At 38.7% G+C, this 15188-nt stretch overlaps 1 protein-coding gene across 3 annotated transcripts in view; it reads left to right on the top strand.

Annotated features, from left to right (window-relative positions):
* The window catches only part of Gli3 (GLI family zinc finger 3), a 273879-nt gene that overhangs the window by 201807 nt on the left and 56884 nt on the right, over positions 1-15188 (top strand). For 2 of the 3 annotated variants that reach the window (XM_046437870.2, XM_058576864.1), the window contains 3 exons: positions 1477-1690; positions 2479-2595; positions 4228-4368. In XM_046437870.2, the coding sequence (XP_046293826.1) occupies positions 1477-1690; positions 2479-2595; positions 4228-4368 (472 nt within the window). The remainder of the gene's footprint in view (positions 1-1476; positions 1691-2478; positions 2596-4227; positions 4369-15188) is intronic. The other variant, XM_046437871.2, reaches the window with a different exon arrangement.

The following is a 15188-nucleotide window of genomic DNA, read 5'->3' as shown; positions in this document are numbered from 1 at the left end:
GCGCTGCAGAAACGGAATATTATTACTGATTCCTCCCTAACTTACTGTGAACAATGACTGTTTTCACCATGTTTCTGCTTTCCTTTATTAAAGAAATACAATGCAGAATGAAAAGAGAGTTCCTCAAAGCCTGGTGGAATTCTCCTAGGGTATTCTTAATGATATTCAGTCTTAAATGGGCAAGCTATTGTAATGGAAGGTTCTCTGTAGGAATAATAGTAATGTAATCCCATTGAAGCTGCCTTTTATGGATTGTAGTCAAATAGGCAAAAATGTAGAGTCACATTAATGAACAGAGTATATCTCTGGAATTATTACTTAAAGTTGTTGAAATGGTCTGAATTTTGTTATTGTAATTATTTTATTCTCAGCTAATATGCTTAACAGCAATAGCAATTAACCCACCAGATTGGAAATTTGCATGAGTTCTACCTTTGACATTACAAGAAACCCTGATTCTTTCTGAGTATTACACAGCAGGAGAGGAAGCTACATATATAATTTTTTTTCACTGATTATTTTTTTAAAAAGGAAATTTCCATGAATGCAATGATTAGTTTTTCATGCATTTTTAAGCCATTGGCAAAGTCCTCAAGAGCCCTTCTTTCTTTTAAGAGGATTTGATTCCTAAACTGTGGCTGGCACAAAGAACAATTTACCACTGCCTGCTAGTCGGGAAATCTTTAGGTAATAGCAGAGCTTCTTCGGAACTTACCATAGCCTGAGATACTGTGGCATAATAAAGTGGTGACAGGCATTAGCATGCATAATGGGCTGTAATAGACATTTAATGCTGTTTAGCTAGAGGAGGGAGCTGTGCTCTCCCATTGGAATATTCCTCCATCGAAGCCCATTGATCACCGATTTCAGTGGGGAGAGGTTAATCCATCAGCTTCTGTAACCAGACGGCGCTGATGGAAATTCTTTAGGTGGCATTCTGGATGAACCAAGCTTTCCATCTTTACAAACAAATGAGTGATATGACAAGCATGGTGTTCAAAACACATTTAACCAATTGATTTTCTTTCCTCTTGTAATAAGATCTGGAGACATATGAAAGCGCGTGGTGTGAGCTAAGATTAAAGGAATTGCTTCATGCACAGGAACATACGGAACGCAGAGCCCATAAAAGTACTATAAAGCATGTAGTCGCCCATTCTCTTTTTTATATAAAGTTTGTTATTGCAATAAATAGTTATTATTGAGCTGATGCCTTTTATTTCCGTTTTGCAGAATCTTATTTCAGGTCTGCGGGTATGTGCACATGCACATACGTGTCTCCTCTCGGTAGTCATCTTGCTCTTGGAAGTTTTCCAGATCTTTGGCAGCAATCATTTCTATTTTCTCATTTAAACAGACCTCATATGATTTGGGTTGGTACCATTGTTGGTCTAAAGCTGCAGATGTTGTGTATTTGTGATAGTCTCTGAGGTCAGCGTAAGTGATGGTCATGTTTTTTTATCTTTCCCCATACAGTCCCGCCTTGAGCTTCACCTACCCGTCTGCACCCGTCTCTCTCCATATGCATCAACAGATCTTAAGTCGACAGCAAAGCTTAGGCTCTGCCTTTGGACACAGCCCTCCACTCATTCACCCCGCCCCAACTTTTCCAACACAGAGGCCTATTCCAGGGATCCCTACAGTTCTTAACCCAGTCCAGGTCAGCTCCGGCCCTTCTGAGTCCTCACAGGTGAGAGAGACAGCTTCATGAGCTTATCCATGTTGGTCAACAGAAGAAAGGTCTTGCCACCATTTCAGCCATTATCACCATAAGATGTTGGCATTCTCACAGCTTTATCCCGGCATCCTGTCTTCTTAACCCAGGAGTGTATTGTTCAGCTTAATGAACATGCTCTGTATATGCCCCTCAGTAAGCAAGAGCATCTTCCACGGAGTCATTTTTTTCAAGGGTCATTTTTTTTTGAAGGCCATGCTCTGACCTGGCAACATCTATAAGCCACATCTATTATAAATTAGATTTCATGAATGTATAGCTCTCATTTAGCCACATCTACTCCTTCTACTGAGCACCATGTTATACACTAGAATAAGAATACAATGATGCCATTCCCTCCACTGTTATTGCCACTCTGATATTTGTTTGCAGAAGACTCTGGACTCTCTAATTAAGAACTTCACAAATGGTTCCTGATGGGGTCTTCTCAGTTTTTTTTCTTTTGAAATAAGCTACTGGTGCTTGTTGAAAACCTAGGTTCCCAGCTCTATCAGAAGCTAGAAGAGTTTTGAAAAGCCATGGGGAGTTTATACTCGTGAATCAAAAATGAAGAGCTGCTTCATGAACATATCCTCTGCCTTTGAGCACATTGTCTGAACTCTATCACCAGGGATTTGGGGCATTATCAGCGTCATTGCTCTATTACCAAATAAGCCTGCTTGTCTCCAGTTGCAGGTTTTAATTATGGTCCCTTTCATTGATCAAAAACTAATTTTTGTCTTTGGTCCTACAAATGTGACCAGCAGAACAAGCCCACAAGTGAGTCTGCAGTGAGCAGCACCGGCGACCCGATGCACAATAAACGGTCCAAGATCAAACCTGACGAAGACCTCCCCAGCCCAGGGGCGCGGGGGCAGCAGGTAGGACACCTGGACCATTCAGTTTCCACCTTCCTGCCTGGTGTCTTTTCACAGCACTTTCTCATCCACTGTATTGTTGGACTTGGCCATACTTACTGTGCTTGATCAAAGACCAGTTATAGAGTGAATGAATTCGTTTCTCTAACTCAAAAACAAATATGAGCAACGCAGAAAGCTATGTGGGGTCTATGTTCTTGATAGCTGAGACAGCTTAGGAGTTTAGGCAGCTATAGTTCAGAAAGTCAGTGATTGGATTCATTTGTTGCTGACCACAGATATGACCAGGATTCAGTTCTTATCCCTGACCCTGGACCTGACTTACTGAGCTCCTGCCCCAAGCATAAGCTGGAGCAGAGCTACTGATATTCCCTGCACTGATCATGTTCTTTTTTTTTTTTTTCTTCTGAATTTGCTACTTCCAGGAGGGATCAAGACATGAGCTACCTAAGACTAGTTAGATTCTGTACTACTTCTAGTACTTTAGTCTCTAGCCTCTTTTGAAGCATGTGTGGGTTATACCCCAAAGACCATCTCATGTGTTCTTGTGCCTGACATGGGAAGGAGCTCAAATGTTAATTTCCCAAAGTGTGAACTGGACAAGAGTCTGTATGTCCACAGAATCTGGATCTTGCTATCATCAGGCTGCTTCAGTCCAAATCTCAAACTGCTTTGCACCAAATTTCTTCTTCAGTGAGATCTTGGAGGATGGAATGAACCAGTGATGTGGGTTTTGAAATCTATTCTCCCTCATACATTTTGCTAGATAACCACCTTGCTGAATATACCTGAATACCTGAATAGTTTTATCATCTGGGCTTGGACTCAAATTCACAGGCCTAATAATTTCCCAGAATTCTGGAAACTTTTTTTATTTTTTGTAACACCTTGCTGGGAAGGTGCCATAGAAGACTAGAAAGGGGACTATGTCCCAGAGCATGAGGTGCTATGGTTCTTGGGCCTTGGATCACCAGCATGTCCTTGGAAGCCAGAGGCTTAGCCAATAAGATGTAATCCCTCAAAATGCCTCTCACAGCAGGGAAAAGAGACTTAGAAGTAAATTACCCTGAATTGCAAAATATAAGAATAGACAGATTAATATACTGAAAAGATTGAAAACAACCAAAGTAGAAGTACCAGTCTTTGGAGTAAAAAGGCTATATGATCTAATTTAATGACTTCTCTTATGGGTTTTGTTTTGAGTTTTTTTAAAGATGACATTTTAGGTTGTTTTGTTGTTATTATTGTTGGTGTGTGTGGTGCTGGGGATTAAACCCAGGGCCTTGTGCATGGGAGGCAAGCACTTTACCAACTGAGCTATATCCCCAGCCCTGGCTTTGACTTTTTATCTCACTGTGATTTGGGTAGTTGTCTTAAAGCACCAGTTAAAAAACTCTCCAAAGGTGTGTTTGACAAATCTGAAAATATGCACACAAATGATTCCAGGTCTTTGACTTTGTGAGTTTACAAAACCCAGCTGATAGACCAGGACTCTGCTTTATTTTCCCTGAAAAATTACATCAGGAGGAAGACAAATCCAAATCAAATTTCTGCTTTCCCTTCTTGTCTTTCTTCCCATTGTGTCTGATTTTTTCCTCCCTCTTGCTCTCTTCTCCCAACCCCCTACCTTTTCAGGAACAGCCAGAAGGAACAACGCTAGTCAAGGAGGAAGGGGACAAAGATGAGAGCAAACAGGAGCCTGAAGTCATCTATGAGACCAACTGCCACTGGGAAGGCTGCACAAGGGAGTTTGACACCCAGGATCAACTTGTGCACGTAAGTGAGCAGTGTTCAGGAACTGGGTCTTCCAACCATGTGTCCTTTCCATGGAGGTCGGCTTCCCTGACCCTGCGCTGAGTCAAGTTTCTTAGCTAGCTGCGTTGCAAACTGGAGGGGGTTTATGACTTTCTGAGAATAAAGAAAACTCTGAGCCACGGTGCTTGACCTGTTCAGTCAGCTAAAGCTTAGTGGAAAATTCAATAAAGTCTTCAATAGAGAGTGTAATGACTCTGATCCTGTAAGCCAGCAAACACTATTTTGAGTTAGCGACTTTGATGGTTATTGAGTAATAGTAAGCTGGACATGAATTATTATTAACCTTTTAACCAATTTTGATTCCCCTTCCAAGACCTGGTAGCAATAGAAAAAATGGTAGGGGTAGGATTCCATTTTTTTTTTTTTTTTTTTTTTTTGCCCCTCTTGCAAACCCTCACAGCCTAAGGAATATCCCTTTATTCTATGTAGCAATTCCTACTCTATTGAAGTTAGGTAAACATTTGCAGTAAGTTATTCCATAATTTTTGACCTGTGGGGTTAATAGTTCCATGGAAAAGGTCGTATGTGTTTTTAAATGTTTTTAAAAACCACATGGCGGTCAGATAGAGAACTACATCTCCTACAGAACCAGGTTCAGATGTCTCTCCTGTGTATTATTTCAGATAATGTAGTGTGTGTGCACACACACACGCACACGCACACACATGCGTGCACACACCCACTTACCCATTACCTCATTTTCCAGTACTTCTTGATACTTGACACTTTCTTGAAGGCCAGCAAAGTCTCTCTGGCAGGTAGAAACGAGGACAACTGACGTAAAAGGGCATTTAGAACATCCAGAATAAAAAGATACAGGCTCACACAACTTTTGTGCAGAAGTGCAAGGTTCTTAAAGCATTAAGGATGGCTTTACCAAGCAGGGCAGCTTCTTAAGCTTTAATATGGTGGAAAATCTGACAGAGCATGTGTTGTGATTGTCTCTCTGACACTTGTGCCCCCCCCCACACACATGTACACACATATACACACTAATACTATCCATTCTTTCACAGTAACTGTTTTTTTTAATTTGATACATATTTCTTGATAACTCTCTTTACTTAAACATTGAAATTATAAAGCCCCTCTGACATGTTTCATGGGTTGCATGAGCTCTTTTTAAACATTTGTCCATTATTTTTATTCCCTTGTTTTGATCCTCTCTGAAAATAATTACAAGAAAAGCAAATGGCAATAAGAGCAACAAAAGTAAAATAACCAATTCAGACCACTTATATTCCAGGCCTTGCTCTGTGCTCAAGCACCTAAGAAAGGACATTCTTCCATCCTAACATTCTTTCTCACGTGATTGGAGGTGTGATGTGTCAGCTTAGGACTGCACTTTTTCTCTAACCCCAATCTTCTTTTTGTTTGTATTTGTTTTTTATTTTATTTTCTTACATTTTTTGTATTAGTGCATTATAGTTATACATAATAGTTGGGTTCATTTTGACAAACACATGCACAGAATTGTATTTACTCCATTTCAATACCTGATGTCCCTCTCTTTCCCTCCTTTTCTCCCTCCATTCTCCTACCTCTCCTCTACTGGTATTCCTTTCACTCATTTATTTATTTTTGATTGGTGCCTTATAGATACTCATAGAGGTGGAATTCACTGTGTTATACCTATATAATGCATGAAGTCTGAAAGTGTGTCTTTTGCAACTTAGCCCACCCCATGTAATATATCCCATTGCAGTTATGTAGTTGTTTAAATATATGGATTGCCAGGTTATGAGAAATGTTATATTCAGGGTGTTTTGAGGATTTAGCATGACATTAGCAGTTTGTCCCCCTCATTTCTTTTTAATCATGTCTCTTTGTAATCATATGGAAAGAATGATAGCTTTCTGAGCACAGATGAAAACTGGAAAGTCAACTGTTTTTAATTCAGGTGTATTTCCTCATTTTTTCATGAACATGATTTGACTTTTTTCTATTTAGTTTGATGCAAATATTGTTTTTAAACAAAGTCTGACTTAATCACTCTTTGTTCTTTCAGTCCACTTTAAGGAAACCACAAAGACATTGTAATACTAAAGGGGAGAGGGAGTATTTTTTTTTAATAAGGAGATAGTCTCATATGCCATTAATGTAATGAATAAATGAAGAAAATCATTTGTGTCAAAGCTGCTGTTACAGAAAAGATGGGTGCTGTGCTGCTTGATTTTAAAAATATCCTTCTGAGCGCCTGGGGGTGTAGCTCAATGGTAGAGTACATGTTTAGCATGTACAAGGCTCTGAATCAGATCCCCAGCACCAGGGAAAAAAATCTTCCTAAGGGTCTGAGGGATGACCAAGTCTCAGCATGCTTTTTTGGAGTGTAAGTCATTGTAGTTTCCAAAGAGCACTGTGTTCCTGTGATTAATTATCAAATAAGTCTACATTTAAAATGAACTGGGCTTCTCATGATAGGTTGGGCTTAGGGTAACATTTTTAGAGTGTGATAGGAGCTTAACCCTTTAACTGCCCAGATGTGAAAGTATTTCAAAGACCTTGAATATTGCAAGTATTTGTATTTAAGCTAGTGACAAAAGGTCCCTATGGTGTTTGCCTAGAGATATCTGAATTGTTTTAAGGAATGGCTGTTTAAACTGCAAAGTGAATGATTATCATGTTTTCTATTTTATGGAAACTGTTTAAAAATAGGAATGTAAATATAAACAGTGGATTTTCCTTTTTTTCCAAGTCAGCTGGAAGAAATTCATGTCAGGATTAGAAAAAAGTCCTATGTGTTATCTTCATGATATTAATTTTAGTCTGAGCTAAATTATATGAGTAGGTAAACTTAATTAAATAAATTACAAATTATAATTTAAATAAAGACACTAGCTCATATCACTTATAATCCACCTTTTTTTATAACTTTATTTTACTTATTTATTTTTTTTTATGTGGTACTGAGGATCGAACCCAGTGCTCACACATGCTAGGCAAGTGCTCTATGACTGAGCTATAACCCCGGCCCATATTCCACCTTTTTACTCATGTTGGAAGTGTGAAAATTCCAAATTTGTGTATTTAAATTGATTTCACATTGTGTGGCGCTCAGGTACCTTACTGCTCATAGGGTATCTGGTAGCATTAGTGGTGGCCTAGGATAGAATAGGTGCTTTCAATTTTGTTCATTGAAGGAACAGCTACTTCAAGTCCACCTAATTACTTTGGTGGCAGATGGAATAAATACCAGTTACAAAGCTCACATTTTTTTAGGGACCGGGGAAGCATTAACCCTTTCTTTTCCCATGGCTTTCCTTGGAGAGAAAATGTTCCCTGAATTAGTTGATTTTCATGCTACATACAACCAAGAGGCAAGGTGTTAAACCATTCTGATGCTCTGCCTTATTTATAGCCATGACCCATTCTTTTTCCCCCTCTTACAGTTAATAGAAAGATTCATGATTCTTCATGGTTGTCTATCTAGTGTCTGACAGTCCCGACTGCCTGCTAAAGCAAGTCACTATCTATAATTGATATCCTTCCGTGGAATAGGGTGCTGGCTGCAATTGAAGGGCTTTGCTGAAAGCTCTTAAATCCTGACAAGTTCTCCCCTTGTTCTGGTTCAGTCGCTGAGCTGCACGGTTGGAATTCCAGAGTTATTTGAACTTGGTGCAAAAGGGAGACATGTGTTTCACATTAGCAAATCACAAAGTTGAAGAAGAGAATTAGGAACTTGGCTGACTTTGCCTGCCAGGTAGTCTCATTTCCAGTGTAATGCACTCCATGTACTCTTGAAAAGACTACCTCGTCCATTACTGTCCGAACAGATGGGCTAAATATTGCCTCCCCTTCTCTTCCCCTTTATTTCAAGCCCCTCTCCTTCTCCAGTGTGTGTTTATTCTAGGTTTGCTGATGGTGTCTTTATCACTGGGATGTTTAATTAATTTCTCTTCCCAGCAAGATAATTATAATTGGGCTTTGTTGCTCTTAAGCTAGTATTAAATTTGCCATAAATTTACTTTTAAGACGCTAAGAAAATTTATATATATATAAATATGTGTATTATACAAATATATATGTGTATATATATACACACACATATATTTTTCTTGTTGTTAACCAGGTTTTTCTTGTACTTTGTCCCTTCCTTGATGTCAGTTAAAATAACAGCAAGAAATCCATAGGAGTAGATGATAAAAACATTAATTTCAAGCACATTTGATTAAGACCCAAGTTTAATATCGATTCATCAAGATTCCATATTTTCTCTTCCCTTGACCTCTGAAAGACACATATGTTAACATCTCAAAATAAGTTGAAAGTACACATTTTTCTTCAGTTTTAAGTTAACTAGACTCTTTGTGTCTTTGTACATTACATTACGAAAGACTTGAATCTGAAATTTGTTTCTGAAAATCTTACAGTGCCAGTTCGCAAAGTAATATTTGGTTTGGGCTTTGGTTTTCCTTGTGTTACTTGGTTTAGCTTGTGTTATTATGCAAAGAAACTCAGCCTGGCTTCTCACATGGATGAGAGAGGCTATAGGCCTTGCTGAGATCCATCTCCCTCATGTTTTAATTTTGTCACAGACCGAAGTTCTATTTTTTGATTCTTTGATGGTTAAAGTAGCATAAATTCATCTCAGGTTCTCTGAAACTTGCACATTTCGGTCGTGAATGACTCTGGGCCTCTATCAGTGTTTTGTAAGGTTTCTTAAATAGGGAAAAAGGAATAAATGCAAAGGATATGCATCTTAGAGTGGAGTCCCCACTGCTAGGTGCCTCATTATACTGGAGAACATCATTGCTGACATCTGAAAAAGTAAAAATAGCATCATCACCATACATACCTCTTACCCACCTGTTTGCTGTCTCCCCACAACGTTTTGCTCTCACTTTCAACAATTCAGACCTCTATTTCTGTTTTAAAAGTAACCTATAAAATTATTCTTACTGGTCTTCAAAAAGTCATATTATTTCAATGGTTTTATTTCTTACCCTGATCCCCTGCAGAGTAACCTTACAGAGGACCATGGTAATTATACTGGGGAATGCTGTCTTCTCTTTGTACAGCAGAACTACAGAGAACGTGAGAGCACCCAGCTTCAACTGGGTGGCATTTAAGTCACTATAATCCTCCATTTGTATCTTTTTAGCATGATGTCAAAAATTCCCCTTTTTGTAGAGTGATTAACCACCTACTTGGATTTTAAATGCTTTCAAGGCTGCAAATTTTGATCTCTAAAAGCATGTTAAAGTTTCTTTTATCCAAAGAATACAGTTATAATCACCTTTGCTGCCATTTGGAAACAAATTGTATACACTGGCAGCATGATCAGCAGCATGAAAATGAAGAGCTTTCTTTTTAATATCATAGAGATTTAGATGTAAAGAAAGCACATCTAATTTGTGAAGAATTGATGTATCCGTAGAAACCCGAGGAAGAGTTACAACGTGAAAACATTATTTTCATATTAATACCATGATCCTAAATTTGCATTTTAAATGTTTTCCATCTAATTTTGATCCTTTTGCTAAAGTGGCATTGTACATCCTTACCTAAGAGAAAATTGGGTTTAAGATGTGATAGGGGCCTCAGATATGAGGCAGAAATTAGTTTTATGTGCACATAAAACCTAAAGTGAATGAGTGGAGATTTTGATCTTATTTTCCTGTACATGGAGTTGCCAGTTAATTTAGTTACTCTAATTATTTGGAAACATGGCATATAAAATATAGACGTAAGAACTACCAACTTCAAAGCCATCCTTTGACAATTTTGCCTTAAGGGTCACATTCTTTGTAAAGTTGCTGACTAAATTGCACCTGCAGAAATTGTTCCCATGAAAAGACACTCAGAAGATGGGGCTGGGGCCAGGGTGTGAGGGTTGTGTGGTCCACCAGCTAACCCCCCCACCCAAGACCCAGCTGGAATTCTGAGTGGCAGCCCCATCTCTGCCCTGACTCTTGGGATGACCTCCATGGAACCATTTGACCCTTTCGAACGTTATTTTCTCACTTATCATACTGTGAAACAGCCGTGAAAATAAACGCTGTCCCCAACGTCCAAGGCCAAGAAGAGATCACATGCAGGAGGCCTAATGAGAAACAGACAGAGGGTCTAAACGAGGTCACTCCATCTCTGGTTGTTTTATGTGTTTGTTTTTTGCAGGGTTGAGTGGGGGAGGAGGGTGGATTTGTGCTGTCGGTCTTTGTAGCTTCTGTGTGTTAGCTCTAAGGCTTATTTTATATTATTGCTAAACTGGGACACACTTCACCAAAGTCAGGAGACCCCCTTGTCTTCCAGTGTGTCTGATGAATGGACCTTGGCCAAGACACTACCCCTCCTTGAACCTCAGTTTTAATCGAAGCAAATGAAGGTGTTGAATTGAATAGTCTTTAGGGGTAAGGATGGCAAACAGGTTTCATCTCAAGTGCCATATTGGCCGGCAGCTAGTGTGAGTGCTGTGCTGAGCTCTCCCTTTCCTTTCAGTATGGGAGGAGTGGTGGAAATGGATGGGGGGAGACACTGCAGTCTGTTACAGTTAACTGCCCCTGGATGGAGCTTAGGGAAGAGGCAGTGTATAGTTACTTTCTTCTATTGGTTCATCCATTGTATCCTTTATAGAATATTTCATCAAAATGTTCATTGAATAAGTGTTTTCTGGTCTGGGGTTGTGGCTCAGTGGTAGAGCACTTGCCTAGCATGTGTGAGGCACTGGGTTCGATTCTCAGCACCACAGACAAATAAGTAAAATAAAGGTCCATCAACAACTAAAAAATATATTTAAAAAAAAAAGGATAAGTGTTTTCTCCATCAAAGGAGCATTTTCCTACTGACAGTTTTTTTTTTATTAGTTCTGACTGATACTGTAGGTAGACCCTGGATTCTGCCAGTAATTAGTCTTCCTTGACAATGGGTATGAACCCACTTTATACAAGAGGGAGTCATGGTCACTTTGGGCTATGCTCATTTAAATATACTTGCCTACAGCAGATTGCTAGCATAATGTACATACAGTCTCTTTATGTTTATTAGGAAAAGTAGGAGCTAACTTTATCAAATTAGCTGTTGGTTCAACAGCTCTTCACTGGAAGACTTGCAGAGCCCTGGCAGGTGCCCCAGTGGATTGATGACACCTGCATGGTCCTCACAGGCCCAACATTTGGAGTGAGCACATTAAAAGCATGATATAGACCCTCAAGCACTGGTCTAAAATAAGAACATAAAACCATAGAAACAATATGAGACAAGACATCATGAAGCCTTCACTGTATAGTTGAGAATGTAGGACTTAATATAGGGATGAGTTCATAAGAGAAACCAGAAAAATTTGTGGAAAATAGGTAGGGAATATGGGTAGGAGCAAAGCAAATCATATTGATAAACTTTTGAGTCCTGATTGTTATTCTTGTTATTCTTTATAAGATGAAATAGCTCCTGATCTAAAAGAACACTTTTGCTTACCACTGTTACCCCACAGCAGTCCAATGTGAGTTTCAAAGCTGACAGACTTTGTTCATGGCCTGCTTTTCACCCTAGGAAGGTCATGTTGACCTTCTGATCCTCAGTTTCTTTGTCTGTAAAATAAGCATAATAATAGTATTGGACTCACAAATTGGTCAGGGAATTAGTGAAACAATATTCTACTCAATAAAATGTTAGTGATTTTCCTTATAAAAAGAAAAAATGTAGTGACTTAGAGGCTGCTATAACCATACATGCTACCTGTCAAAAAAGGTTTAGATTGGTATTCAGATAGTGTTTTGGTTGGCACAATAGCATAAAATTAATATGTGCATAGAGATATTGACTGGGCCTCCAGTTCATGAAACCCTCTGAGGTGGTCCTCTGGTCCCTTCTTGTTCTCAATTGTGCTGTGCTAAGATTCAGAGTCTCATTCTCTCTGTGTGTTCTGGTGTCCTGATGTACTTCTCTCCTGAATGATAAGCCTCAACCAAAATGTCTCAGCCTTAGCACATTGGGGCCAATCATTCTGTTGTGGCAATTGCCCTGCATCCTTGGCCTCTGCCAATTAGATTCCAGTAGCATCTCTCCCCCATTGTGACAACCAAAACTATCTCCTGACATTTTCAAGAGTCTCCTGGGGGTCAAAATGGCCTTTAGTTCTGCCATAAAGTTCCTCTTCCTCTGTGTGTGTGTGTGTGTGTGTGTGTGTGTGTTTTGGGGTGGGTGTAAGATCATACGTATGAATAGAATATATATCACATATATTTATAATCTCTCTAACATTTTAATCATACACATGTGATTAAAGAAGCAACTTCTCAGCTTAAATGTTCAGATTAAAAGAAAAGAAGGATGACTTGATTTAAGTCTCTAGCAAAAGGCTATTTAAATATATGTATGTAGGGGGTGTGGGCATGTGTGTGTAAATTGGCAGAGTTTAATTCAAAAACCACATTTGCCAAGGTTGGCCACTCAGTAGTTCTCAGCAAGACCAGTAACCAGCTAAGCCCTTTTTCTTGGTGGAGAAACACCATAGTTGTTTCTTCTGCAACCCAAGGGAAGTCATTCAGACTCCAGCTTCTGTCATGGCAAGCAGAGCTGGAGATCAGGCTCATGACTTGACATAGAACAGAGCTCTGAGTTCTGAAAGCAGTTTTCTCATGCACGAATTTTTTGAAGATTGAGAGGACATTTAGGTTTTTCTGGGATTAGCCATATACTGCCAGGGTAAAGTTATTACTGTTTTGTTGTTGTTATTGTTGTTGTTGTTTGTTTGCTTTTTTCCCCCCCTAGAACACCTGATATCAATGAAAAGTCTATGTACAGGCTAAGACCTTAAACTTAAGCCACCCCATCTAGTCACCCAAAACCTCACTAGCAGTCATCAGCTAGTGGAGGTTTAAAGAGAACTCTGAATAGTGTGTTGGAAATCTTATTTCTACATTTGATAAACACTGTGTCTCACTTTGTTCAAGTCACTCTACAATTTCAGTCCCACTTTCTTATCTGTAAGTCTATGGGATTTTTATTTTGTTTTGTTTGTAAAGCTAGAATGACGTCTTATAATGGAAATACTATATAAACTTGAGAATATTATTCAAACACAAGGAAAAATAGAATCTATAAGTAGTACTAATAAACTCAATTGAAGAGTGGAGAGATTAAGGAGACTTTTTATGAAAGTTGAATTAAATAGTAGTAAGTATGCCATTAATTCAAGACTGCAGATTTCCTATCTGTGGCTGGTCATGCTTACTATGACACATCACCACCTAGTGGCTACTACACAAATTGCAGGCCTAGTGTCTGGAAGTAAAAAGCTTCATGCTAGACCTAGAAAACTGGAACCTAAAGCAGTGGGGAGAACAAGACCTAACACACACACACACACACACACACACACATACATACACACACATATTTTTCATGTCTGTCCCTTTGGGTAAAAGCAACCCACATGTAAAGTCTTTAGGAATACTGTAGATGTACAAGCAGGGCAGTGGGGAAACAAATAAGAAAAAGATGCAGAAGAAGAAATGAGAGAAGGGTCTTATAGATATTGAATTTGTGCATGGTCTTCAATAAGCAGGTGGATTTAAACAGGAAAGACCATTGCAGGGAGGTGTTGAGTATTCTATGTTGAGAAGACAATAGAAAGGAGTTAATACTATAGGAGAATTTTATGTATGATTATGATAATATAATAAAAGGCTGGGGTTTTTGAAATTTCCTTGGATTAGAAATATAAGTATAAAATTGATTCATTTGATGCTGTTTGGTTTAAGAGTGGTAAGTTATGCAATTAGGGCAGAGCCAAAGTGTATCTGTCTGGAAGGCCTGAGGACAATGGAGGTAAGATTTGAAGAACATTGTTCTTGGGGATGGGATTGCTAGACTGGTAGTCTAATGTCTATTCCAGATGGAGTAAGGAGAAGTAAATGTTTTTGGCGAGTGGAATGGCTTGAGCCACAGTGATCTTTAAAAATGTCTTGAACTGATTTTTGCAGAGCCCCAGTAACCATAAGTACGATATATTAAACAGGGCTTGTGTGTGATGGAGCAGGGTCAGACATGAGACCTCCAGTGGAAATTCTTTAGTTATTTTTAAGAATATGGAAGTATGAATCACAAGAATGGGATCCTAATTAGAATAAGTTATGCTCCACATATGTATAAAATGTCCACATATACTCTATTGTCATATGTATCTAAAAAGAGCAAATAAAAAAAATAAAAATTAAATAAACCTTTAGGGTTAAGCTTCATCTTAAACCTTAATGTTACATATTTTTTTTAAAAAAAAAGAATTTGGAAGTACAATTTAAAGATGTTTCACAATTACAGTTTTGGCAACTAATATGGATATTGTAGAAGAAGTTCAAAGAGAAGTCTGAATTTTTCTAGGTTGCTGGCTGAGCCTTGTTTGAGTTGGTTTTGTGCATGGAATCATTGTCTCTTACTTGTGTGATCTCAGGTTCATTATTTAAGGGTTGTAAGATTCTTTTGTCACTCTTAAAGTAGGTTTATCAGCAAATATGGTGGCACACACCTATAATCCCAGTGAACTCCAGTCTGAGGTAGGAGGATTTCAATTTTGAGGCCAGTCTGGGCAAGTTAGTAAGACCCTATCATAAAATAAAAAATAAAAAGGGCTGGGGCTGTAGCTCCATGGTAGAGCACCCCTGGGTTCAATATCACAAAATAAGTCAATGAATACCAGGTAAACTAGATTATCAAAGTTTGGGTGATAGAATTATCTCTGGTAATTTCTGGAAATTGACTGCTGGAGCACTAGTCAAGTTTTTAGAGCCAGTGAGTAATGGTTTCATTGGGATTATTATCATCTTCCTTTTTTCATTGTTTGG

Source organism: Marmota monax, unplaced genomic scaffold, assembly GCF_021218885.2.
Source record: "Marmota monax isolate L192 unplaced genomic scaffold, Marmota_monax_Labrador192_F-V1.1 WCK01_AAM20220418_F8-fsc00109, whole genome shotgun sequence".
NCBI lineage: Eukaryota > Metazoa > Chordata > Mammalia > Rodentia > Sciuridae > Marmota > Marmota monax.
This window is presented reverse-complemented; position numbering and strand designations above follow the sequence as displayed.